The sequence below is a fragment of the Lipophrys pholis genome (genome assembly GCF_963383615.2).
Source record: "Lipophrys pholis genome assembly, chromosome: 20".
NCBI classification, from domain to species: Eukaryota; Metazoa; Chordata; class Actinopteri; order Blenniiformes; family Blenniidae; genus Lipophrys; species Lipophrys pholis.
The window spans coordinates 12,968,609-12,995,750 of NC_137648.1; the positions used below are offsets into that span (position 1 = coordinate 12,968,609).

At 40.4% G+C, this 27,142-nt stretch overlaps 2 protein-coding genes across 4 annotated transcripts in view; one reads left to right on the top strand and one right to left on the bottom strand.

The window, feature by feature from the left end:
* On the bottom strand, window positions 1-12,331 carry mettl4 (methyltransferase 4, N6-adenosine). 2 transcript variants are annotated; one of them, XM_080489359.1, is made up of 8 exons: window positions 11,351-12,277; window positions 10,054-10,119; window positions 9,633-9,987; window positions 9,187-9,256; window positions 7,956-8,130; window positions 7,756-7,862; window positions 6,224-6,315; window positions 1-1,715 (listed from the first exon to the last, which is right to left on the bottom strand). In XM_080489359.1, exons 1-8 carry the CDS (start codon window positions 11,570-11,572, stop codon window positions 1,537-1,539), a joined length of 1,266 nt encoding a protein of 421 aa, XP_080345485.1. In that variant the 5' UTR covers window positions 11,573-12,277; the 3' UTR covers window positions 1-1,536. The 2 variants fall into 2 exon arrangements, with proteins under 2 accessions (XP_080345485.1, XP_080345486.1); XM_080489360.1 differs by having other exon boundaries at window positions 7-1,712; window positions 11,351-12,331.
* The window catches only part of smchd1 (structural maintenance of chromosomes flexible hinge domain containing 1), a 20,638-nt gene continuing 5,190 nt past the window's right edge, over window positions 11,695-27,142 (top strand). The window contains exons 1-34 of one of the 2 annotated variants that reach the window (XM_080489355.1): window positions 11,695-11,925; window positions 14,198-14,273; window positions 14,754-14,912; window positions 15,002-15,084; window positions 15,151-15,284; window positions 15,387-15,501; window positions 15,590-15,709; window positions 15,862-16,028; window positions 16,118-16,211; window positions 16,327-16,540; window positions 16,634-16,751; window positions 17,277-17,463; window positions 17,943-18,140; window positions 18,220-18,333; window positions 19,020-19,126; window positions 19,243-19,325; window positions 19,423-19,536; window positions 20,356-20,436; window positions 20,529-20,645; window positions 20,740-20,884; window positions 21,957-22,059; window positions 22,196-22,259; window positions 22,664-22,803; window positions 23,343-23,471; window positions 23,594-23,818; window positions 23,957-24,099; window positions 24,247-24,332; window positions 24,413-24,531; window positions 25,476-25,637; window positions 25,739-25,867; window positions 25,953-26,032; window positions 26,493-26,650; window positions 26,736-26,851; window positions 26,937-26,998. In XM_080489355.1, the coding sequence (XP_080345481.1) occupies window positions 11,770-11,925; window positions 14,198-14,273; window positions 14,754-14,912; window positions 15,002-15,084; window positions 15,151-15,284; window positions 15,387-15,501; window positions 15,590-15,709; window positions 15,862-16,028; window positions 16,118-16,211; window positions 16,327-16,540; window positions 16,634-16,751; window positions 17,277-17,463; window positions 17,943-18,140; window positions 18,220-18,333; window positions 19,020-19,126; window positions 19,243-19,325; window positions 19,423-19,536; window positions 20,356-20,436; window positions 20,529-20,645; window positions 20,740-20,884; window positions 21,957-22,059; window positions 22,196-22,259; window positions 22,664-22,803; window positions 23,343-23,471; window positions 23,594-23,818; window positions 23,957-24,099; window positions 24,247-24,332; window positions 24,413-24,531; window positions 25,476-25,637; window positions 25,739-25,867; window positions 25,953-26,032; window positions 26,493-26,650; window positions 26,736-26,851; window positions 26,937-26,998 (4,298 nt within the window). In that variant the 5' untranslated portion in view covers window positions 11,695-11,769. The remainder of the gene's footprint in view (window positions 11,926-14,197; window positions 14,274-14,753; window positions 14,913-15,001; window positions 15,085-15,150; window positions 15,285-15,386; window positions 15,502-15,589; window positions 15,710-15,861; window positions 16,029-16,117; window positions 16,212-16,326; window positions 16,541-16,633; window positions 16,752-17,276; window positions 17,464-17,942; window positions 18,141-18,219; window positions 18,334-19,019; window positions 19,127-19,242; window positions 19,326-19,422; window positions 19,537-20,355; window positions 20,437-20,528; window positions 20,646-20,739; window positions 20,885-21,956; window positions 22,060-22,195; window positions 22,260-22,663; window positions 22,804-23,342; window positions 23,472-23,593; window positions 23,819-23,956; window positions 24,100-24,246; window positions 24,333-24,412; window positions 24,532-25,475; window positions 25,638-25,738; window positions 25,868-25,952; window positions 26,033-26,492; window positions 26,651-26,735; window positions 26,852-26,936; window positions 26,999-27,142) is intronic. The other variant, XM_080489356.1, reaches the window with a different exon arrangement.

A 27,142-nucleotide genomic window follows, 5' to 3' on the forward strand; every position in this document is an offset into this window, starting at 1 on the left:
CACAGCTTTATTAAAATAAAGACTTTTAAACTTTGACAAGGCCACGTCTCAAACCTGTGATGCAGATTTTTGAATATTTGGACCTGAAAGGTATTGTAATTGTTCCACCACATAGCATGCAGTTTTCAGCTGCACACACAGAGTGGTACAGCAGATGTCTGGAATTACGTTGCTATTAATAGATGATAAAGGGTGAGGGGAGAAAAAAAAATAAAAATGCACACTGTGCACGGATCAAAACATTTTTCTAAAAATATTTGATTCAGTTTGAAGTGAGCTGTGTGTGGTTTCAAAAAGACAAAATGTGCGAATAGCTGAATGATGTGCGTCTTCGAGGAGGACGCACATCGTGGACTCCTTTGTCATCACGTAGGTTTATTTCCACACATATACAGTTTATATATCCTAGGAGTTACCAATACAGCATCTCCATGACAACTTGACAACGTAACGATGAAGGTCAACAGATGCTTCATAAAGCAGGGGGAAGAAAAGAGGAACGACACTGAGGAGTTTGTCACCAATGAAGAAAGAAAAAAAACATCAGTGTGGCTGTGTTAGGTTTATCCGTTTAGTCCTGTTTTTGATTGAATACCCAAGTACACCCAATATATAACCTAAATCCATGGGTAATGGGCATGCTTAAGAGAGGGAGACAGAGAGCAGACAAGGTAACGTGTAAGTGATCCTGCTGGAGTCACGCTCTGGCTTCATTAGCTGTGATGTGTATCGTGCTGCAGTGGCCATAACTCATCCTCCACATCCACCACAACACCTCCAGACTCATTAGAGAGGCCCCACCCATCGGGACATGGCAGGTTAGCCAGCTCCAAGTGTGTGGCACAGGAAAAGTTCGTCTTTCGGTGCGAACAAGGGAAATTCAGAGACGAATGCAAGGATAGGACTGCGTGTCCTTGATCACACAAAAGCAGAAAAGAAGCTACATCAATGTGCTGTCCAAATGGAAAACCTTAGAAAAACTTCTTTAAAAAAAAAAAAAAATGAATGAGATATCCAAAATGGATTTTTTTTTTTTTCATCAAAGTATTTCTTTCATTAGGATTGGGGAACATTTTGTAACTCAGCTCAAAAGAGCATAAAGTAAGTAAAAATAGAAATACTTTGATCATCCTTAAGATGCATGTTGTGCCAAAGATTACTCAAAAGGCGAGTTTAAAAAAAAAAACCAAAAAAACCTTGAATGTTGTTTATGTGATTGCAGTGTGGGAAGTTGGGTTAAGAACGGCTGCACAGAAATGCACTTTCATCTCTCCAAGTGCATCATAAGACTTGTGTTTCTACCTTAGTGAATGGACCCAGACCCAAGGAAGAAATCAAAGGTCTCACATGCATGAAAAGTACAGATCAAAAGAAGCTTGCGAAGACATATTTCAGAGCCGAATCATTATTAAAAGGAAAGAAGTAAAAGAGTTGCAGGTGTCAGACTTGAATTATTGGTGCGGGGTGGAGGCACGGCAATGAGGAGGGCAGGTTTTCCCAGGTCGGCTGAATATCGGTGTAACTGTGGATTGACAATCAGCTTTTGCTGTTGTCTTGCGAGACGTCTGCTTGATCATCTGCAGGCGCCAAAGTGAAATAGCTTGTGTGCTGAAACTTGAGCACTTCATTGCCCCAGCTGGTCCATCCAGGTTGAAGACTCCGTGCAAACAGCTCCAAGCACTTGGCTTCAGCGCCGACGTACGGTTTCAAGACTTCTGAGAAGAAAGAAGGGAGAAAAAAAATGGGGGGGGGGGGCGCTCCGTCATATTTAAGATATTAAACTGCACAAGGTGAAACTGCATTTCGTCCTCAGATTTAGTAACCAACCAGCAATTTCAAAGTAAAATATGTACAGATCAAGCAATGTGCCGTCACTGTAGCACCCGGTCTGTCCTCAGTCTGGTCCCCAAAGTTTGTACATCTTAAATAAAGTTGGTACTTGCAACAACTGAGCTGGATATTTCTAAAGTAAGTTCATTAAATCAACTAGCATGCATATAATCAATCTGCATTAAACCTGCTTAAAATGACTAAAACATCAAAATACGCCGGTGAGCACCATCATGCACCACTAGGTGACACTGTACGACAATGTAAGGTGCAGGTCATTTATATGTTGTTGTTTTTTTTCCCTCTTTGCAGCATATTTTGTACTGTGATTTATATTCAAAAATCACAGCAGGTGAATTATTTCAGTTACTGGCTGTGCAGCAGGGTGGACAGACACTGCAGAGATGATTCATGTTTCAAACCCTCAGTTACACAATAACCAGTTAAACACAACCATATAGTCATACATTTCTCCTTTTTTTTTTTTTTTTTTATACTAAAAGCACTTAAAAGTTTAAATGATCGAAATAATTTTGATTTGTGAAGTCATTTAGATCGTGCAATGAAGTTTATCAGACGCCAGACTAAGTCAGGCTGCCTGTTCGCTCTTGGTCACAGTTTTTGTGTTCAGCTAAATCAAGATGAATCACAGCTGCTTTTATATTTGAGGTGTTTTTAATTGAAGTCATTTCACACGGTGTCTCTAAAGGTTGTCCAAAACCCGCAACACAAACCATTTAAAATGTGGTTGTTTCTAGACCTTTCGATGTTTCCCAGTTTTCATTCATTTTAAGTCCTATAACCTGAATCAACGACCTGTTGACCTGCCTTTCATATAAATGGGTTGGATAAAGGAGATATAGAGAGGTGCCGCTCTGTGAACTCAAAGTTAGTCTGTAGCATTATTCATCCAAGTCTTCAGCGAGCACTTGGCTTGCTACCCTGTAATAAGCAGAGAGATGGCGTTGGCAGCTGCCCAGCTCCTTCACACCACAGCAGAGATTTTCCTGTGTGGAGACTGGCAGTGACCTTGGCTTTGTAAGTGATGATATTCCAGGAGAGGCCCACCTGACAAGGTACGTTTCACTTTCTCTGCCCTTCTGCTGCTTCGTCTCTACTCTTGTACGCGCTCAGGCCGCCCTGACACTCGTCTCAGCCAACACTTGGGGATTTAATGAGCTCAAAAGGAGCGCACCCCAAAACAATCCAAGCTGCACCCCCCCCTTTTTTTTTTTTTTAAATGTGAACGTCAGTGAGACACAGTCATGGTGTGGAAAGGCCAAACATGCATCTCTTCCACTAATTCAGTCCCAACTGGTGAGTCAGCGCTCAAAGTTGGATAGAGAATAAAAGGTCTAATTGTCTCCTTAACTTTGAAACGGGACAGCGAACCAGACTCCTGTCAAGACACACTGGAGGCAAAGGAAGGTGCTATTTAACTACTCTCTGGACAAGTCACAGGCTCCGCTTGAGTCCCAGCCTTACAGGCACTTCATATTCTCTGCAGGATTATTCAAGTCAGAGCAAACTAATTAGACTCCATCATCTCAATTACAGCTCAGCAAACAAATTAACCGAGACTCTTTTTCATGATACACTCATCGAAATGGAATACTTCCGTATTATTTTTCAATTTAAAATCGCCACTTTAACCACAATTATGAACAACAAAGGACACATTCATAGATTTTGAATCACAGCACACCATCCGTCTCGGAAGAGTTGGATCTATAAAACTATCTTAATTTGAATACTTACGAATGGACATATTTACACTACTGCGCAGACGCTATACACTTTTTAACTGCAAATGTTTCCTTTATCCTTTTAGCTACAAACATGTTTCATCATTTTATATTAATTCACACATCATACTCATTTATTTTACCTGTAATAAACAACTCTCATGTCTCAGTAATGTAACTCAGATGAGTGCGTCACAGATTCCCAATGTCTCAGGTTTCACCTTGCGTCCTCAAATGTGCCAATTCTTAATTCCATTAAGTGAGAGAAAAAACAATTGAAGTTCTGAAATGTACTTAAATACAAAGATAAAAAGTTTCAATAAATTACTCAAGTCCAGGATGGACCCTGATTTCTCCTTTAATTAGATGGATTGGCTGCAGTGCCCTCCCACCCTAAACGGCGCAGCGCATGGATGGATGCAATGGCAGAAAATATGACTTATTGAATCAAGACAAACTTGGCTGGAGTGTAAATACAAAAAAAGAAAACGTGAATTTTGCTCAAAACTTTACTTATTTAGAACTTTATAAACGCAGGAAGTCTTGGCATCAAATCACTATTGAGCAAACTGTCACTGTGGAATGTCTCACCTTCTGCAGCTTTAGGATCGATAGCCGTTATCATCAGTTGCTTTGACTCTTTTAGTCCAACTCCGACTCATCCTCATAAAAGGCAAATACTCAGGTACGGTACAGAGACCTTAAAAAGTCCATTAATAAAGTACACCGTGTGAACTTAGAGGATTTAGCAGCAGGGGATTTGCTTTCCTCGAAACAACACTGCAAATTTTGCAGAATATGGTATTTATCTGATGATCCTGCAGAGTCAGCCGGTCCTTCTTTTTATTTATACACAACAGGTGAACATAGTTATTTACATAATTTTAAAAAAATATACCGTGACAATTTTTCAATTAGCCTGCAACAATTACATCATTTCTAGATCATCCTTAAATGTGGAGTTGATCCTGAGACTTCAGACACTCCACAAGCAGCCTCTGGTGGCTGCGCTGCAACTTGCACCCAAATAGAATTCAAACAAAAGGCTAAAAACAAAAAGGTAGCTCCACCAATGATGATCCAGAGAAAACAATTCTGTTTTAAAGCACTAAAACTTTATTTCATCTGCAAGCGATAATCTCTGTAAGGATCTACGTATCTGCTGTATGGAGACCCTTTATCCCTCCATAGCAACCAAGCATGAAAGTGACAGGAGCCCCATCTGAGAGAGGAAGTGAAGTGGGTCAGAGTTCACCACTGCCGTGGGCTTGAGGGCTGCAGCTTCACGCCACCGTGGCTGCCCACTGACTCGAGAAGCAGCTCAATATGGAAAAAAAAAAAGAAGAAGAAGAAAGTAGCAGCACGCTAAAAGGGATGATGGCTTGAAATGAAAGAAAGAAACGTCAGGATGGATGATGCCAAAGGTCTCAGGACACATTTGGAATTTCCATCACTTGCATCTATTACTGGATTGAAGGAGCAGTTGCAAAACTCACAGAGGAAGAGAAGCACATCCTCCAGGTATTAAATCATCATCTGAAATAAAATGTTGTGATTTTATGACATCTCTGCAAGAGTTGTGTCCTCTAATATGTCACGGCAGGCTGCAGTTTACACAAACAGATCGGAGACGAACTCAAAACACCAGCAGATATTTTGCACCTTTTTCTTGAGTTGTAACACGGCATAAATGGTTTATTTTGTCCAAATGCAATAGTAAAACAACAAATAAATACTTAATCTGTGCATTACAAGCAAACTGTAGCAGAAACTCCACAGCAACAAAGTCTTTAGAATGAATAAACCAGTTCAGATTAAACCCACTGTGAGGCTTTGATGTGGACATAAGAGTCACATATGACAACTGAACATGATCTGCATCTTAATCTGCTTCATCTCTATAGTATCACAGCTCTGCAATGGGGGCATCAATGTATCCTGCTTCTTCCATATGATAAAGGCTTCTCTGTGCCGTGGAAAGGACACCAACAAACACTGGCTGCGTTTCGCTCTCCATACTGCACAATAAATCGCGTTCCCCTGAGAGCAAGTGAAATGACGTCAAGACTCTCTTCTTCATAGCCCCTGCATATTCATTGTCAGTGTCTTACACTGATTCAAGAAGCGGAGTGGATGTTGGGAGTCAAGGCTTGTTAAAGTGCAATCAGTGTAAATAGGACAAATTTGACATCTGAGCAAAACTGGTCTCCAGTCTGACAAGTTAAACTCATTATGGGTTGAGGATTCATCTCCTGCTATTATAAAGAGAAATAGAGACGAAGCATGTTGTACTTAAGCAGTTTTTTTTCTCCTCAAAAAATTCATTCATACGTGTGACATCCTTACTTGAAACAAGTAAAGCACGTTTAATGAATTCACACGACTATTTCACTGTTGTTCGATCTTGAATTAAAACAAAGCGTAGTCATATATATCAGATAAATGAACCGTCATCTTCCATAAGATCAGGGCAAAGCTGTTGAGACTGTCATTCATACAAACTTCAGAAACTTCAACACCATAATGTCTTTGACAGCAGAATGTGAGCCGATTTCAAGGTTGTCAGCCAAACTTTGACCAGATAACAATCACTCGTGTTGCAGCATTGCCCTCTGGTGGCAGATCATAAAACTGCTCTCAATGTTTACCTGACAGTGAAGGCTTCTGGGAGTGCAGGGCTGAAGGGACGCTGACGATTAAACGCTGATCCTCCACAAACACCTCTGGCGTCCCTGGTGGGCTGGAAACCGTTGGGATGAAAGAGTCAAAAGATTCAGTCAGGTGCATTATTTTTACATGTACAGTCACATTGAAATGTGTTTGTAACTCAAGCAACTGCATGTGAGATTAAAAACAAACCGTGATAAATGTCTGGTTATTGTTTAAAGTTTTGGATGGCACTTGTAAGCACTTAGAAACTGATAAAATATATATTGAGATTTAAAAAAAAAGGATGTGAGAAGACTGGGAAGGATCTGATCATATCATTTCTGCATGATCAACTCATAGCTTTTTTTTTTTTTTAAGCACGGTACTCAATAAAGGACTTACTCAATAGACTATAGCTTAAATTTTGCACATATGAGCTTGTCAAGTAATTTCACTGTATCCATCACAGTGTGTGCCATTCATACATAGTATTTAATCTAGTCCTTTATTTAGTTTATTTGGTTCCTTTATTTCAGCCATGTCAGATATTACACACACACACACACACACACACACACACACACACACACACACACACACACACACACACACACACACACACACACACACACACACACACACACACACACACACACACACACACACACACACACACACACACACACACACACACACACACACACACACACACACACACACACACACACACACACACACACACACACACACACACACACACACACACACACACACACACACACAGGGACAGAATGCATTGAAAATAAATATAAAATTTAGAAGAATTAAATAGTTGGTTAAAGTCCTTTAAGGCAGGGGTGCAAAACATGTGGCCCAACAGGCCAAAACCCACCTGATACTGGGTCCAATCTGACCTGCTGGATAATCTGCTCAACATGCAATGTGAATTTTTTCATAAAACTAACGGTATTTCCTGATTTGTGAACTTGAAGACGCACCATCTAATTAATAGTAGTGATTGTAAGGCATGACTTAAACAGGCCTCACCAGCAGATGGCAGCATTGTATAAAATGAAACGAGAGACACCATGCTGGCTGCCTTATTGATGGTGAGGTTGCTCAGCATCAAGGATGCAGAAATCATGCAACAGAATTTCACTTATTTCCTGAGGAAAAGTTCATAATAGATTTTCTTGAAATTTATCATTTGAAAACAGTTTCAGGACACAGTTGTGTTTTTTCCAGCCTGACATCTAAAGCCCCTTTTCCACCGCACAAAAAGTACAGGGATGGAACGGGATGGTCCGGGACGGTTCGGGTTTCCAGAGCAAGAATTGTGGATTTTACCATAATAACCGCTCCAAAGGTTGACGCTTTTCCGTCGCCCTTCCGTTGGGGTGCTCAGGACAACTGCATGAATCTGATTTTGAGGAGCCGTCTGCTGATTGGTCAGAGTTTGACTCCCCAACGTTAAGGGCTAGCACGGAAAGGGTGTGCATAGTGGCACATGGAGAACTGGAACAATCCCTACCTTGTTGTGGTGCCTGCAGTGGAACGATATCGGCCCAGCACGAGCGTTTCATACGGCTTCTTGTGCTGTGAATCCAGTGGAAACACAAACTGCCCAGATGTGGTGACCTGGGAGGGGTAAAGAGCAAACCTGTGAAAAATCTAAAATGCTCCCAGCAGGTGACACTCCTGGAAGAGCTTGAGAAATGTCAAGTTCTTCACCTTGACCCAGAACCACTCGGCCAACACTTCAACCCCCCAGTGTGGATACAGCTCGTCGCGGACGAACCGCCGATGGCTGGGCCGGTTCGTCACCCAGGTGACCACTAAACAGTTCGGAGACGCCAAGAGGGGCACTGGCAGTCGTCCCAGCTGGGATGATGGCAATGAACCGTACCTTCATTGGGAAAACATATTTGATTAGCATAAATGCAATAACCATCAATCTTTTTATCGTTTTGAAATACTTCTGAAAGTGTTGATTGTTCAGAGTGAATTATCCTAATGCCCAGAGGAGAAAATCCAATATGGATACTCAGGGTAAACAGAGGAGAATAAAACAAATCTCCCCGATTAAACTACTTCAACAGATCAGAACTAAAATCATCAACTCATATCTTAATATATACACAGAGCAACGCTGTCTCCTCTCACACATTCAAAAGAGTTTTATTTTTCACACTTGGAAAACTCTGAATCAAATGATTCAGAGTGAATGTGAATGTATGAAATTCAAAAGCAACAGCAGAGTGACTTTGTTTGTCAGAAAATAGGTGAAAGCATCTGGACCACAATGATACGACACTTCGTATTCTGAAGAGTGAGAAGGACACAGAGACACAACTCCACATATTACATGAAGTCTATTGCACAACACTGTTCAGGGGGTAGGCTTGAGCTACACTATTCTGTAATTCTGTAACTTTAATTCAATATTTGAGCATTCGTGCACGTTCTGTAAATAAAAGGAAGATACAAATGTTTTGGAGAGAAGAAAATGATGAATCTGCTCCTTTTGTTGGTTGAAACTTGGACCCGTCACTCCCTTTGGTGTTTTCTTGCAGCTAAAGCAGACGGTGCAAAGGACAGCCACAATACTACACGAACTGGAATATTTCTTTATATCACAAGGAACGCTGTACTGTTTTCGGACCTCAAAACGACAATCCTGCTCTGAACAGGTGGCATAAGTAGGTAGTGAAACTACTCCCTATGGAAAAAACTGACCGTCACCCTTTTTGATTAATATATGGCAGCGAGTTGTGAACATGGTGGAGTCTTTGTAGGATGACATCAGATTACCAAAATAAAATCTCACACAGGGTTGCAGAACACCTTAACTTTTAATATGCAACATGTTGCATATTGTCTGCTGTTAATGGAGATTACGAGTGATCAAGGAATACAAATTATGGCACCCTGTTATTTATAATTTGTACGTTTTGTAATTTACCTGCGACTCCTCTTCACAGACTTGTTTTCCCAAGGTGGATCTATCACTATGAGGTTAAACATTGCTCCACCTGGGTGAGAAATAAAACAAGCATTTCAGGTCCATCAAAACAAATGAGCATGTTCTAACTCGCTGTCATAAAGGTTAACACTGAGGCATGCTTAAACAATTCCTAGCATCAAGTCCAGGGAGGGGCACCATGACAATGTCAATTCAAGGCCTTTATTTGTCAAAAACAACTTATAAAGAGTATAATGTGCTGTGAAATGTTTTTTAGTAATTGTTCCACACCCAAACTAATGTTTCGAGTTAATAACAACATTTTTATTGCTTTTAAAACTTTCATTTCGGGTTCAGTTGCTGCACGGTGACGGTGAAATGTTTCACATCTACCCCACATTACTCACTTTCACTTTTAGATCATCTTTGAATCGTGTTGTACTCACATTGAACGAGCGGTTGTAGCCTTGTGAAGTCAGAGAGCAAAAAAGCTGTGTGAGGTGGTATAACATACTCCCCTCCCATCAGCGTGACCACTGAAGCCCGGCCTGAGCGGTTCTCCGTCACGCGAGAGAACAAGTCGACGTGCGACGTGCAGCCGTCTCGGGCGACAAGTGGCTGAGTGGCCTGCTCCTCACTGGCCACTAACGGGAGTTCTTTAGCCATTCCACAAAGAGCCGCAAGGCTGCACTCGTGGGAGGGAAGAGGCTCTTTTGATGGGTCTGCTTCCCCAGTCAGGTGTCCGAGTGATCGGGCCGAATCCACCAAGGAATTGGTTCCCTCCAGAATAACTGACCTGATCTGCATTAAAGCACATTAAAGAGTTACTCTGTCTGTCTGTCTGTCTGTCTGTATGATTAAACTTACCTTCTCGTGAAAGATTTGAGAATCAATTTCCCCCTGGTTGAGTTCACTGTGCTTCCGTTTCCTTTTCTGAAAGTCAAAGTGATAACTTCAATATTCCCATATTTGTGGAAGTGGAATCTCCATTATTTCATTGCTAAACATGGGTGATTAAGAGGTTAATCTGTTATCCATGTTGTTGAGCTATGCTCTCATTTTGTTATGATTTGCTATATGCTACATGTGTTTTATTATAGTTTTTGTTTACAAGTTGTCAATGGCAACGCTGATCGATCATGTGACTAATGCTGGTCTAATTGCTGATGTGCAACACATGCGTAAATAAACAGGGTGTGTGCCCGGTGTGGGTGATCACAAAAGAGGAAATACGTGTCTGTGCTGTGTCTTATGCCACGATGAGAAAATGACTCTGCTAACACATGTGTAGATTTTCACAGGTTTATCTTTTGAACTTTTTTGCCATGTGAATGTCAGATACAGAATTAAAATAGAGTTTTACAACTAGTCAACTTTACCAACGTTGCGAAAACTTTATAAATCAAACATCAGAATATTTTGATTTCACTGGGTGATACCGTAGGGTGGTGTTCTATCTATCTAACTCATTTGAAATTACATTTCAAGTTATGCCAACCTCAAATCAAGACACAGATGTATGATGTTTCAAAATATAGGGGCTTTTACTGGCACTTGCCGACGATAACAGGGTGGTTTTATGTATAAATTAATCTGGAATGAGTCTGAGTGGAATCTGAGAAGTTTCAAGTGATTTCTATTTGGAAAGAGTTTGGGATGTTGGATCATGGTTCATAAATTAGATTGAGTTTATTTGAAAAACACAATACCTTCACAGTGTGTCATTCTGTTTGTTGTATGTTTTTATATGATTGTGGGACATAAAGGAGCAGATTATATTAGTTCATACTTCCTCATGCTCCGTTGGTTTTGTATTGTATTCATTTGTTTTCTTTTGTTAATCGATGTAACCAAACTAAACTTTTAACAAACTAAAGAACTACAGGGTAATCTCCAACAAGAAGTGAAATGAGTGATGTTTTTGGAATGGTTGCGCTATAGGATGTTTCAAGTAGCTTTTATTTATAATTTATAATGTCCTGATTGATCTACCTCAAAATATGACCTATATATATCTATCTATCTATCTATCTATAAGGCTTAATGTTTTGAAAATGTCAATCAAAATAGTTTAGGGAAATCGAAACCTAGTAACTTTCCGAGTTCCCATCTGAACTCGTTGTGAATGGACTTGTGTGCGCTTGAACGCATCAGCATAGTTTACCTTTGAGGGTTTGACCGTTTCCTGCGACATGTCCGTGTTTCCTCCGTCCACAGCGGCATTCGCACTGAAATGACTTTTGGAAACCTGGAAACACTTAAAACGACAGTCCACATGAGACTTTTGTCCATCTCTCCATCGGACGCATCGTGAATAAGCGCCGAGGAGCGGCGGCGGCCGTGCGTCCAGCACGCAGCCTCGGCCGCTCTGAAGCACCACAGACATGACGGGGAGGAAGCTTGTAGATACGTTTGTCCTCGGAGGCCAAACCACGCTGATTCCGGGAAAACGAAAGTAGCAATGCCTCTGCCCCAGGGCTTTAGCTGCAGAGGCGGGGCGCGAGCGCTGGCTTTAAAAGCCATCGTAGAGAGGACATGTCAGGCCCGGAGAGAAAGTGTTTCAGACAGTGAAAGTGTGCAGCGATGTACAGATTCGACTCTCAGCGTTTCACTGCAGCCGCCGCGAGCCGCAGGACGATCAAAGTGTACGACCGCCGCTCCGATGCACACACGAGCGAGCCGAAGATGCTGGAAACAGCCGGACTGGACATCAATGGCTTTCGTCGTCTTCTGCACAGGGTGACGTTACTTTACTCGGCTGCAGACTGTGTTTCTAATGTCTGACTTGAAGCTGCTAATTCAAACTTAACGCGAGGAGGAGCTGTGAATTCAGTTTGTCGGTTAAGGATTAAAAGTTGGACAGTGATTGTTCTCTGTTCTCTTTTTCTTCTTCTTTTTGGTTTCACGGCAGTTTGCATCCCTGGGTGTTGCATTACCGCCATCTGCTGGTTCTATTACTCTGTCATTCCCATTGCTCTATGTTGTTGCTATATTCTATGTACTCTCTCTCTCCCAGCAGTTCATCATTGCATTCTTAGTGGGATGCTCCTCCCCGAGCCACAGATATTGTCGGTGACAGTCTCTTTACTTCAGTTCAAGCTCTCCAGTAGCTTGACAACGCTTCCTGGTTACGTCCTACGTCATCAATCACATGTCTTGACTGACCAATGAACAGTTAGAAAGGGTTTACCTGAGGTAAACATATCTGAAACTTAAGGAGGCAGATTCAACCAACGAGTTAGCTCTTTTCAATGTACATATATAAATATATCACAACGTAAATATGTAAACAATTGTACAAATACTGTAAATTGATTCTAACATTTTACTAAAAATGCATTAATTGACCTGTAAATCTTAAAATTTGATTGACTGATTGATTGATTGATTGATTGAAATGTTTATTTCGAATAAGGTACAAAAACAAATAAGGAAAAAAAAAAGAAAATTAACAACAAAGTATTCCTCTCAAATAAATGAATAACAGTAATAATGACATAAAATAAATCAAGAAAAACATTGTCAGATGAGTATTCGAAAAGGAGTGAGAAGAAGTAAAACTTATTTACTCTCACCCCTTGTCACAAGTAAATAACATAATTACTTCCTTCCATCCATCTCTTACATACAATTTTATTGAATCACAATGCACTCATCTGATCATTTTCACCTAAAAGTGCATTTAGTTTCACAATGTTTAGGGGATGATTGTAATGAATATTGGATGCATGTGGTTAATTGATCGTCATTTTTAGAAATTGTCCCATCTATGTATTGTGTTGTCCCATGTATGTTATGTGTTGTTATAATGTAGTTTCAGAATTCTTTTGCTGGTCCTGGCTGTGAAGACGTGAAGAACACTTTTGCATTTATTTAAAGGCTGGGTGACTAGTGCCTGTGAGCTAGTATCACACGGTTGCACTTATGCAAACTGAAGAAAATTATACTGGTTTGCCTAGTAAAAACAGATTGCAGTGGCATCTTAAAGTCCTATCTTCTTACACGTCCCATTTTATACCGCTGTGCGTAAACTTAAAGTTAAAGCCCAGTAGCATCTCAAGTAATGTTTAAGTGGTTAATTGTTAGGTTGTATCTGATTGTATCTCTTTTTTTGCTTCGGGGAAATGAATAAAGTGGGTTCATAAAAACTTGGTTTATGCACTGACAGGCAAGAAATAAAAGATTTTATTTTCCCATACATGGGAAACCTCACCCAGATTTCTTCTAAAAAAATATTCCCGACAATCTTTAAAGTACAGCACCCGTGTGCTTTAATGAGATGTGAGAGCTTCATGTCCGTCACATTCACTTTAAATGCATATCAGTAGAAAGTTGTGCTGACAAACAAACATGCAGGCAACTGCCTAGGACTTTCTTACTGTGCCTGTCAGGAAAGTTTGAATCATCAGCCCATGAGTCAGCAAGATCATCTTTGTGGGGATCAATATTTCAACTGGTTCAATGTGTGATCTTTGTTTTACTGTGAAATAAAGAATGATATTATGTCACATACACACACACACACATGCACACAACCAATTACACAAAAATCAAGTTTGTTGTACTGTCGCCAAGGCTGCACATAGCTCACAAACATTCCCGATCATGAATACGCACATACAACACACACATATAGGAGTGGAAAAATTACACAGACAATTTTCAAGGTTGGGTACATGTTAAGCAAAGCGCAAAAAGAGGAACATGGCGTAAAAGGAGGAACCAAAAAGTTCAAAGATGGTGGACAAAGAAGAAGTTCTGACGTTTACTGCAGAGAAAATGAACAATGAATGAATGTGACAGATTGTTGGGATTGCTGTAAATCGCTCCTGATAAATAAGGTCCATTTGCAGTAAGATCTCAACGTTGACTGGCATTGGGTCTCTACCTCTGACCAACAGTGCAAAGCACAAACATTTAGTAATCACGGTCAACGATATTGGATGTTTCTCTTCATTTTCTAACATTTTTGGACAGAGAATGAAACATCGTCTTTTGTTTGTTGTAACAGGAATTTTCACACAGTGGAAACGAGGTGTATGAATTGGTCACGACTGACAGGATACTTGTGGACTTTGACAAATTTAGTAAGTACAACTAATCAGAATAGAATAGTATAGAAAGGACAATGATTAATTGAATAGAGATGGCTTTGACCTTCTTTTAGTGGGCTTTAGTGTTTGGACAGTTTATTGTCAGTATGTACCCCCAGATATTTATAATCCTCCACAATGTCCACAGTGGCCCTCTGGATTGAAACAGGGGACACAGACACCCTGTTCTTGGTCTTTGTCCTACTGAGCTTCAGATAGTTCTGCTCACACCAAGTGGCACTTTATAGTTCAAATTTGAATAAGGATTACTCATAATTAATCATTAGAAAATTTTAGCACTGATGCAATTACATACTTGAATGATGTGCCAGGTTTTTCTATGCAGTTTCTTTTATGAAATATATATAATTTGATCAGATTTACAAGTTTTTAAGATTTCCACTGTGATATTTTTGTGCATGTGATTAGTTTTATATCACCCGGATGACTTTTTCCTTTTCTTAACTATTGTAGATGAAATTCAAGATGGCAGCACACTCTACTTGGTGCAAGACAGGCACCAGCAGCTACCAGATGCAACAGAGGAGCTCATCTCATATACGCCTCATTATCATACGCTGACCGAGGCCGGCACATACGAGTACCACGCTAGTGAAGGAAACAGAGCGTTGTGTAAGTGCTTGCCTGATGAATGTAGTGTACTCAAACTGAAAAGACAGGAAACTCACTTACAGCTTATATTTTTTTGTTTGTTTGTTCAGCTGGTGCGCTTGCTGAGCTGATTGACAATGGTCTTTCAGCCACATCTAAAAACAAAGGAGAGAGGACAATCGAGATACGAACGGTTTGTTCTACTATTTACTGTCACGTGAAACCTGTCAACAGCCTTATAACATTATTTATTTACTAGATGTTTGATGAAACTATTGGGAAACCTGCACTGATTGTCATGGATAATGGGTGCGGGATGACAACCAAGAAGCTTAAAAACTGGGCAGTGTACAAGTTGTCCAAATTTACAAGGGAAGATTCCGCCTTTTCAAGGTTGGTGCTTATTTCTTCAAGGCCTCATATATTGTGCGCGTGTTTAACAAAGTTAAACATCAGTGTGAAAATGATTGGATCATGCATATCTTTTCACCACAGTCAACAGGAGCACTACGTTCGGCCTGATCATGTCCCACGTAGTCTCAACAGTGACATATCCTACTTTGGAGTTGGTGGCAAACAGGCCATTTTCTTCATTGGCAACTCAGTCAGAGTGAGTTAAGAATGCAGCATTACAAAAGCAATGAAGAAAGTCTGAAGAAAAATACAGATCAATAGCATCTCTTGTTCTTAATCATCAGATGATCACCAAATCAACAGGCTCTCCAGATGTTCACGAGCTGATCCTATCAGAAGAAGAATTTAAGAGGAAAGAGGCAAACAAAGAGGATATTTTCAGTGGCTACATCAGAAACAGAGTGGTAAATACTCTTTTCATTTAAAAAAAAAAAAAAAAAAAAACTTTATCTGGATTGGTTACAGTTATTATTTAAAAGTAGGGGGACTGGTTTGTAAAAAAAACAACCAACACCAAAACTGTTCTCATGTGTCCTTTGTCTGTCCTCTGTCGCAGCCTGGTGAATCCTCTCATGTGACACAGAGTGATGAACGCTTCCTTCATAAGCTCATTGATGAGGAACATGGGAAGGAAAGCTTCACAGCCGTGATCATCACAGGAATCAAGCAAGACCATATCGACCTCATGAAAAAAGACTTTGCTGCGCTGACCAGAGAGCTGGCGTGAGTCCACTCATTCCACTTGCGTATAATCCAAATTCTCTACACCACTAGTGTTAGTTGTTTTTATTGGTTTTATGTCTTTACTTCAGGCACATATATCACTATTACATTCATGGGGCCAATGGAAATAATCTGCGTCGCCCGTTGACATGTTCAGACCAGCACAATAAACTCGAAATTCAGGTGAGGCGGCTTGTTTTTAAATATGAATTATCTGTGATCAGTTTTCTTTTTTTTTTAACCTGCTTTTAGTTACACTCAGCTTCAAGGTGACTTTGAACTTCTCTCTTTCAATCAGATCACTCTGCGAGAGGAGCCTCCAAATTGTCCCCGTGCAATAAATCTCCGAGAAGTTGGCGATGACATGCAGACTCTGTACATTAACCGTGCAGTAGACACGTTTGAGTTCAAGGCCACGGTATCAGATGAGGAAAAGCTGGAGGGACTCATTCGATATCATCCTTTCCTCTACGACAGAGAGACTTACCCTCAAGACCCCAATGCAGAGCAAGGTTATTCAAGCTCACCATGTAATGAATAAACCTAATTACATATCACAATTTCAGACTTTAATGAACATCTTGTTTTGGTCTTTTTCCAATCAGATTCAACTGTTGATGAAGATGATCTTGATAATCATCAAGAGAATATTGGAAGAGGAAAGAAATCAATCTTTGAATGTTTCTGGAATGGACGCCTCATACCCAATACCACAGTGTCTGAGTAAATACTTTCAAATATTGTTTTCAATATAAATACTTTATATAATTTTATGTTGTATATTATTTCATCAGAACAAGTTGTTTTTGTATGTTGAAATTTAATGCCCTGCTTCAACTTTCAATAAATCAGCAATAACGGACTTGCAGTTTGTCCCCAATTGTTGCAATGGAGTCATCCTCAAACACTGATCCTGAGTTTCCTCATTGATAATCTATTAATTGCTCGAATAGATTATTTGTTGGGTTTCTCCAAAGTAAAAGCACCTAGAAATTACTTTGTTGTATGTAGGGCTATATGAATAAAGTTGAATTTAATTGATGGATGCAGATGATTAACCATGTTTTACTGATGGGCTGACCCATCTGTCAGTCGCATTTCAACAATTCCAGAAAATGTATTGAATTCACAGAGTTCGCAGTTGATAAAACTTGTTTGAAAGAAAAGAGGCAAACATTTTCTAAATGACAAGCTTAATTATTTTGCATTCAGCTTGAGTTATCTTGCCTTGGTATCTACTCATTGCAGGTTCGATTGGTGCACTTGGTCCAGTAAAAGATCAGATGGACCACCCGCAGAGTGTTATAACCGGCTTTCGGGGGTGCTCTTCACCAACGATGGATTCAAAGTGACCCAAAACAAGCTCACCTTCATGGACCTGGAGCAGAAAGTGAAGAACAAGGACACACTTTTCACATGTGTTTCCGCTGGACAGGTGGTCTTTTGGATTCTCTCAACTTGCCAATGATTTGAACAAACTTCAGCTTCATTTGCTATTGGTTGGAGGGAGGAAATAGTAAACGCCCTCGAGTGTGAAGTGAGCCATCAGATATTTGACGATTCGGACGATGAAACAACATTTTGCATGCTCCAATAATGATTAAACAATATCACACAGAGCAACAGATCAATAGACAGCCAGAGGACACAAAATTAAAAAAGGAATATATTTCTCCTTCATTTGGTTTTCATGATGTGTCAGAAGAGTTTTGATATTTACCAGTATATGTATATAAACCAGAACTAAATATCAAACTGACTCATTACTCTAGTTGCTGATCCAAAATGGATCTTTGTGGAATATCTATTTGTCCCAAGTGTCAACAATGTCTCGACTGAGGTTATTTCTCAAAATGAAAAACTGAAATCCCTTGTCAAGCCTCTGTTCACCTTTTTCTTTTACATTTCCAACAGAACACATCAAGGCGAGGGGCATTTAAGAGTCAGTTCAATCAGTGGCTTTTAAAGTGCCACAAGCTTCATGACAAGCAAGTGAAGTTTATGGGCCGCAAGGAGACACAAGAGCGGGAGGACAATAGGAAGAAAAAGAAAACCTGGACAGTCTTCTCCCGCATCGAATGGGAGCATAGATTATTCAAAGCGGGCCAGCTTGTAAGCTTTTTCTTTCAAAACATGATGCAAATGCTGTCCGTGTTTAACATTTGACTCTGAATAATTTGTCTGCTTACAGGTGAAATCTCACAGAACACAGCCCGTCTTTTATGGTACTGTGGTTCATTTCTTGCTTCAGGGAAATTACAGCAAAGATGTTTTTGGCGCTGGAGGACTGGTGGTAATCGAACGTGTAAGGAAGAATCATGACGCCGAGATTTGCTTTGTTGCAGCCTTATTCCAAAATTGTTTTGTTTTTTCCCTCCTCAAAATTCTACTGGCGGTACCCCATATTGACAACGGGGGAAAAAATGTTGTTGGAATGTTTACAAGTTTTTTTAGAAATAAAACTGAAGAGATTGCGTGTAGTAAGCAGCTGTAGCCTTTGCTCAATACTTTGTTGATGCTCCTTTGGCAACAATCACAGCTTCATGTCTTTTTGAGCAGCTGAAGTCTTGACCCCTCAAGGACATTCACAGAGTTGTCCTGAAGCTCCTCATTTTCTTCTGAAAAATGAAATGTTGCCTCAGATTTGTGCCTTCAACAATTTGACCAAAGACAATTCCTATAACTTGGTGCTCGGTTTGTGCTCTGACCAGCACTGTGCAGGTTTTCTGGATGCAGTGTACACTGAAGACCATAAGTTAAAAGTGTTATCATACTTTACAGAGTTTCTCAATAAACCAATGATAGTAACTCGTAGATACTTTGAGAATTACTTTTATCTCAAAAGCAAGAAGATAAAAATGAATAGTGACGTCATTAAATTCATACTATTTTCCTGTTACTGCAACAACATTTTTCCTATTTATTTATTGAGATAATCAATGTTTTTGAGATGAGAAAATTTTTAATTTCATGAGCAAATCTGTTTCCCAGGAGCCAAAAGCTCTCTATAATGAGACCAAGACCATTCGTATTTCAAAGATTGACAGGAACGCCACCAAAGACGCCATCCAAAAAAACATCAATAACGATCTCCTCAAGTGAGTGAGCAGTTCACAGAAATGCTGCTGCAGTTTAGTGTTGACTAAATCCTTTTCCTTTATAGGTTGATTCATTGTTATTTTAAGGTTTGGGGGTGGCATTTTGTATGTTCCAGGGTTCCAAAGGAGCTGAAAGTGGAGTGGCCTGAAGGTAACCCATGGTCCAACAATGCTGTCCGCCCCGCTGGGAGTGTTTTAGGTAAAATGCTTGTTTGATGATTGTTCTCACAACACACAAGCTCACACAGCTTCTCATTGATTTTAGCGCTCATCCCAGATGTGTTGCATTATTTCAGGGCCGCTCAAAGTCACCATCCTGAACGGTAAAGAAGAGTCAATATCCTGTATAGCTTCAGGATCCGTGGGGAGCAGGACAACAATGAATGTCAAATACCGTCTGTTCCACCACAGTAAGACTACCCATCTTACCAAAGATAGACAAAGCTGCTTAGATTCACAAATATTGAATCAAATATCCAATCATAACTATATGCATATTTCGATTATACATATAACAGAGCTGACAAGATTGAATATATGTGTTTAACGACATGATCAATCTCAAAGCACAAACATTCTATCATAGCTCATGAAATATTAGAAAATGTTTCTGATTAAATCTGTAAACATACCGTTAAAACAGTGGTCATTGGATCTATTGTGCAGGAAGCAAAAATGGTGGGACATTTGTGCGTGTTTAGAACACTTTGCATTTGTGTGATTTGTTTGCTGTCTCAGTGTGTGTACTGGTACCAGTAACTATTGGTCTAGGGATGCACGTTATTGAATATTGTGCAAGTGTTGGCACACATACTTGTCGGCATTGTTACAAAAATGGTATCGCAAAGCAGGCACAGCAATGATTACAAGGCTTCACAAGTTTGTGACTTTGTCTGTTTACAAACCATACTTTTTACTGTAGTCACTGAGTAAAGTCTATTTGTAAAACTGCAGCTGCAGGAAATGCTTGTTTGAGGGGCAAGTAAAGATAGAGACATTTACTGCTCCTTTAGAGACACAACAAAGGTATTGTACGTGTATAAAATGTGTTTTGTACCTATGTATCTTCTTTCATGCACCAAAGATTTTGATAAACACACACATAAACAACTATTTTCCACACTCTACTTCAATTGATTATAAAGTACATGCTCTAATGAGTATATGAGCAATGAGGCAACAATTGACCAATTTCACTGAAGAAATCATTTTTGGTATTTCATTCATAGGTCCTCAAGGAGAGGAAACGGAACACGGAAACTGGGAGGCTCCATATTCAGCAAAGAATGGTTTCTGGTTCAAAAAACATGGTACATGTAATTTGGATTTGCCATTTTTTCATGAAATGTACCCTTCTCTTGATTATTTATTCACGATGTTCTATACACCTCGCCTTACACAGCCATGGTGGATCTGGGAGAGTACACACTGTCGCTGAATGCCAAAGTCAGTGGAAATGACTCCACTGACTTTGGAGGCACACATCTTCCAGACTACACACTCAAGTTCAAGATCACAGGTAAGATGAACCGGAGTTCAGAATATTTTACTCTCACATGTAATCTTTGGAAAATTTCCAAATAATACGCTTCTGGTTCATCCACCTCTTCTAGCTGGAGTTGGAGAGAAATTCACCATAGACGAAAAGAACCTTCCTGTTCGTGTCGGCGTGCCGTTTGACATCCCTCTACGGATAACAGACTGCTATGGCCATGCAGCAGATCCTCCTTTCCAGCCCCAACCTAGACTCACCTGCAGGTTGGTCTTGTACTTGTTAAACATCGTGCTATGGTTATGAATGCCTTTTTCTTTTTGTTTAGTTGATGAATAATTACATACTTTGCAAGCTTCAGGATACATACAGTTGCACACAGGCGATTCACCCTACCTCTCTTTAGTTCCTCATAACATGATTAGAGATCTTCAAATTATCAGTCGCTTCTTCTTCGTTCACTTTAGTGGATTTAGCCTGAATGGGCAGGGAATCCCCTACAGCCGACCTCGACCGGATACAGCCATGCCTGCCATCTTTTCTCCTTGCAGTCCTGCAAGAGGTTCTGGTATTTGGTGTTCTTCCTCTTGAAAGCCTGATCGCACCCTTCCTCCCATGGACTCTGAGTTCAATGAGGATGATCTTCTTTGCCTCTTCGGACCACAGCACCACATCTGGCCTGAGGGTAGCCTGGACAACGTGGGGGAATAGCAGCTATCTTTCCAGGGCCACATTCATTTGCCAAGATTGGACTTTTTGTAGCAGGCTGGCTCTTCTTGTTGTGTTCATTGGCTTCTGTCCCTCTTTTATGAAGGTGATCAGTGCTGGTGTTTTCCCTTGTGGTTGCCGTTTCTTGCAGGTCTCTCGCTCTCGCTCAGCGAGTGTCCTAAGTACTTTTTCATGGGGCCACCTGCACCTCCCTTGGGTGAGTGCTGTTTTACACCCTGATGAGATGTGTGCCAGGAACGAGATCCGGACAAGCTCCAACCTCCGTAAGTCTCCCCATGTGACGCTCCTCTTGGGGAGGTCACATTTGGAGCTCTACGGCCCTTGATCTTCTTTAGTCTTCCTCCAGGCTCCGTACTTCCTCCTGGATCATGGTTCTTTTGTCTCTGGTTTCTGTCTTTCCCCACCGTTGGAAGTGGGAGGTTCTGTTATGCCCCGAATATAGGAGGACCTCACTTTTTCAGGATAAAAAGGCAACAAACGCCAACTACTGTATTGAAATGTTTATCTTACCTTCAAATATTTATTCAATTGCTCTGGTACCTCAGATAAATTCTCGTTCTTATTGTCATTCCTCTTGTTATTCTTATATCTCTTGTTATGATAATTTAGTGACCTGGAACTGAGTTACACGACAGCGGACAGCAACAGGAGCACAGTCACCATCCGAGGTGTCAAAGCAATTGGAAAAGTCCTGAATCACCAGGAAATAGAGGTCAGAAAACATGATCTATACAAGAAAAGTTAATGAGTGTATACTAGATGAAAAAAAAATCAATTTATTATTAAAGAAGCAAAACAACAGTTTTTTATGTTCTGAGATATTTTTTTAATATACCGTAACTTTTCAGATTACAGTGACCCTCCCCGGACTGAAAGAAGACACTCAGTCTAAAAAGATCAACCTTCATGCTGGTGAGATTGCATTTATTTTTTCCCTGAAATTTCCCATTTACACAGCCAAAAGCTTTTATCTTTTCTGTCATCCTATGGTACGGAAGCGTATTGTGATCAAATCTTTTTATCAGTATTTGCAGTAGTTTTGTTTCAAACAGACATCATTTAACCTCATAGAATTCTTTTATAACTTATGTTGAAGTCTTTAAGCAGCAGAGCTCTTTGTGACACTTCTCTCTAGCAAGAAATATAACAAGCCCCAGTAACAAGTTAAAGAAATGTTTATTCATCATCAGATGGGTAGATCTTCAAAAGACCATCCATCTTCACACCCAAACCATCTTTTTATCTCACTTCAGGGAAAATACATGTAAACTTGCATAGCAACTAACCCTAACCAAATCATTGCAACTTTCTTTCAGGTCTTCCACATTCCATCTATGTGACACCAAAAGAAGACCCAATCAGCGTGGAGAATGGAAACCCGGTCACATTTCATGTGGAAGTTCATGATGAGGCTGGAAATGTTACAGCTAACGCCAGACAGACAGTTCGGTGTCGGGTATGGACGATAAGTTCCTTTTCTTCTCGTCGTAGACTGTTCATAACAAACACCATGCTCGAACACAAGGGAGCTCATTCGTGTCCTCGGTACCAGCGATCAACTTTGCTGTTGTTTCAACACTTGCTTTATTGATAAAATTAGAATTACACAAGTGCAAAAGCAACAATAATGGAGGGAAAAATACACTATAACACAGATAAACACCAAAATGAAAAATTTCCCTTTTTTTTTTTGTGAATCCAATCATGAAGACAATTAAAAAAGAATGGCTAAGAAAAACTCATGCTGAAAACTTGGTAGAACTGCATCAAAACAGCAAATATTAAGGAATCGCCGGGGTTAAAAAAAAAGATTTAACATATGATAAATAAGGATAAAGTCCTAGGAAAATCTTCAATGATAAATAACTGTATTAAAGATGTTTAAATTGACAACCAAATGTTAAACTGGTGTTCTCTGGTGTAAAGAAATGTTGGTAATTAAATTGTGTATTTGGAAGAAATATAAATTAGCCATTGTCCTCCTGCGTGTGTCAGGTTCCAGGTTTTCCACAGCAGACGACCGACTGCAGCGGCGCAGGAGCTGGCCAGCTTTTGACGAAGCCCATAAACCTGAAAATAACCAAAGGAGAACCACAATTCCTACAAGTTTCATTTGAGATGCCTGTACGTTTCAAAATATATATATGTATATATATATATATATTTATTTTTAATTTTTTTGCATATCACTGTGTTTTAAGTTTATTCATAGAATTTTTTTAAATGTGTGTGTGTTATTCTGCTAGACTCATAAGGCTGTAAATCCGGTGACGCGGGACCTGCTGGTGCTTCCCAGCACCCGGGTCGTGGCGATCGAGCTCTGTGTCAACAATGATGAGAATCTGGTGCTGAAGCCCAACGAAAAAATGGAATGGCTGGCGGGAGGCTTGTTGGAAAACTTGTTTTACAAACTGTTTGATGAAGCTGGAAGAGAGGTGGAACTGACGGATCAAATAGCATCCAAGATCAAGGTGTGTCTCAGTTATTTAATGCATTCTGTTTGAAAACCTTTTGATTGGGGGAATAAAAATTCAAACCAGTCACATGTTTCAGTAAATAAGACGAGGATTTCTGAGTCTTTATTTTTTTTTGTCTTTGCTGTGCTAAAGGTTAGCTGGACAGGTGGTGGAAACAGAGAAGATCTGGTGCAGGGGAAGCTGCCGGTTTTACCTGTGGCCAAGCAGGTGCAGGACGAGCGCATCTACCAGGTGTCCTATCAGGAACAGAATGTGTCTTTCTCCTTCAGCATCGTGTAAGTCCCAACTCTTCACACCAAATCTCTGAAAAGTGACGTGCCTCATGGCATTTCTCATCTTGGGATATTTTTTTCTGGAAAAATTTTAAAGAAATCTTTTTGAAATCTGTCTCATTTCTTGTGTCATCTTATGTTTATTTGCAGGCCTCGTCCAGATGAACCCAGCAAGCTAAAAGTAACTTTATCTCAGAGGACACTGAAGCTTGGAGAAACTCTGTCTGAACCCATCAGTCAGTATGAACCTGGTTCACTATTTCAATGTCTCTGTATGTTTTTATGGACCCTGGCATAACCTTGTTTTCCTCCTTAGCTTTGGAGCTTGTAGACAAGTACGACAATGCAACCAAAAGCCTGACCCCGACCTGCTTGAGCCAAATGAATGTGGAAGCTGATGGTTTGGACAAATCAGCGGTCACCTTTGCACATCAGGTGGGACAAAGATTCGCACATAACTTACTTAACACTCAACTCCTCTTGAGAACAGTTACAAGATAAACTGACTCATATACAGACGACGTACTGCGGTTGCCGTTTGTGCCGTAATATAAGCTCCTGCACTTTATTTTAACTGTCTATCACCAGCCGTGACTTGGGCACAGGCTTTGACATGCACATGTCAACGATCTGAAAAATCAAAAGGATCAAAAGTTGTTCAGCAGTCTCACTTTAGGTTTCAAACTACATAGAAATATTGTTTAGATCAAAAAGACTGTGATCTTACAAGAATTAAGTTGATAATCCTTTTTACTCATTCGATTACAGATTTGTAGATACATTCCAGTAAACCTATTATGATGAGCAGAGACTTTACTTCTGCTGTTATCACACCACCCTGACTCTCATGAGATTGGCCTTCATAGCACCTTCATATCCACAAAGATGGAAGAGAACCGACAGCAAAGCCTGCCATTAGTGCCAGCAGGGCCACATGTGCCCCGTGGATCCATCAATGAAGGTGTTTAAGCCTGCAGAGGCGGCAGTTTTCATAAAGGAACACCGGAACTTCAATCACCTGCAGCGTCAGCGGCGTCATCTACTGATGGCATCTAAACCCCAACTCCTACTGCCCCCCTGAACCTCCACCCAGACCTCGAGAGATGGATAGACGCTGCTAATTGTTGCTTAGATTATGGACTTATTTATTTACATCGAAGTCAGGCAAAAACTTTTTTTCAAATTTTGCTGATGAAACAACTGATGAATCTGTTTCACTTTTACGCTGCATTTCATCCACTGCTCCAGCAGTCCCAAAGTCACACGCACCCTTTCACACTCCAATCATAACAGCTGCCCTGCAAGTCGCTCAAGGACACTTTGACATAAGTACAAGGTAAAACTGTCACACCCAATCACTGCTTTGTGTGTTTTGTCAGGAGTCCACCAGCTCTGTTGCAGTGACCGGCGTGTGTTTCAAAGCCGGCACTCTTGGCCCCAGAGAGATGAGTTTCACCTACCAAAGCTTCGTGGAACAGGTCATAGTCAAAGTGACTGCTGGAGTCCCTGCAAAGCTGACACTGGTCAGCTCACCTGGGCAGGTAGAAGGAAAGACATACAAATAGGTGTTGTTGGTTGTACCAAAATAGTTATAACAGCTCGTGTTTTTTTTTGTTGTTTTTTTTAAAAATATCTTTTCAAGCTTTTGCAGTTTTTAAATGGCACGGGCAGCTCCACACCGTTTGTCATCCAGGTGTCTGATGAGTGGGAACACCCCTCTGACGACGAGACAGTTGAAGTAAGAATAACGTCCTCTCCCCCTGGCCTGACGGTGAGTTTGACAAGGAACTCAAACAAGCTGAACAAACCATTTTGGAGCAGATCAGAATACAAAACTGAATGATTGTTTGTTTTAGGTGACACTATCGGGGAATTCCCATCATGTGAATGCAGAAGGAAAAGCCACTTTCATAGTTAGTAGTGTGTCCGGCCCAAAGTAAGTGGCACTTTGATCTATTCAATCAATTTCAAGTGATCAAAGTCACTGACAGACAAAAAATGTGAAAAAATCTACTTTTATAATCTGGAATCTGGGTAAAGCAGTACTATCTCCATTAAGAGTGCAGAATTAAATCAGAACTCTGACTTTTGTTTGCCTCATACCAAGTTGTACATGGCCAAGCTTCAATGGATCAAATTGTAGGAGAGCGTGGTAAATGGTGAAACAAGTGGTTTAATCTCAAAGAAACATTTCTCCAGTGCACGTTATTTGTTATTGTTTTAAATTGATGCCTGCATAACATTCACTCTTATTCTTATTAAAAAAGTGTATTGAATAATAGGCTGCACAAAGTAAGAATGTGACACTGCTCATCACTCTTCATGTTTCCAAGACCATCAACCTGATTTCAAACTAAACTCTTGAATTTATATTTATTACGCTGTTCTTCCACCAGGGGGTACTATAAGCTGACGTTTGAAGGTTCCTTCAACAAGAGACTCATCCCCGGTCCATCAGTGAACCTCACTGTCATCCCTGATCCCAACAAGCCTGTTAAGCTGTTGGTAGAATATGACAAAACTGCCAAGTTCCCCGCTGGACGATTCTTCCCAGGTTTGACTCAGAATCCTCACATTTTCACGAGCTCAGTGTCCGCCCAACAAGCTGAGGCCGTCTCTTTCTTTTTATGTGTGTTCAGTTTTTTCTGTGACCGTGGTGTCTGATGAAGGAAGTCCAATCACTACTTTTGATCCCTCTGCTGTGTCCATGCTGCTGTGGAAGAGGGAATCATCTGGAAATACACCTCCAGACGATGTTGCGTGAACTTAATTATTTATTTATTTTGCTATTCTCTGAACTGAGATTTACACACTTGTATTCTTCTATGTCTCCCATTCAGGCCACTAAGATGATGTGTTGCATGCCTTTGGAAAATGACAGAAAGGACCGTTTTTACTTCAGGTAAAATGTGTTCACAGAGCAGAGTGTTTCTGCTTTCATTTACTTGTTTTGGGATGTTTAAAGGTGAAGTTTCATGTTTTGAGAGATGTTCTTTCTTATCAAGAATTGGTTGACTTCATTGTAACAGTGAGGACCTCTGTTGGT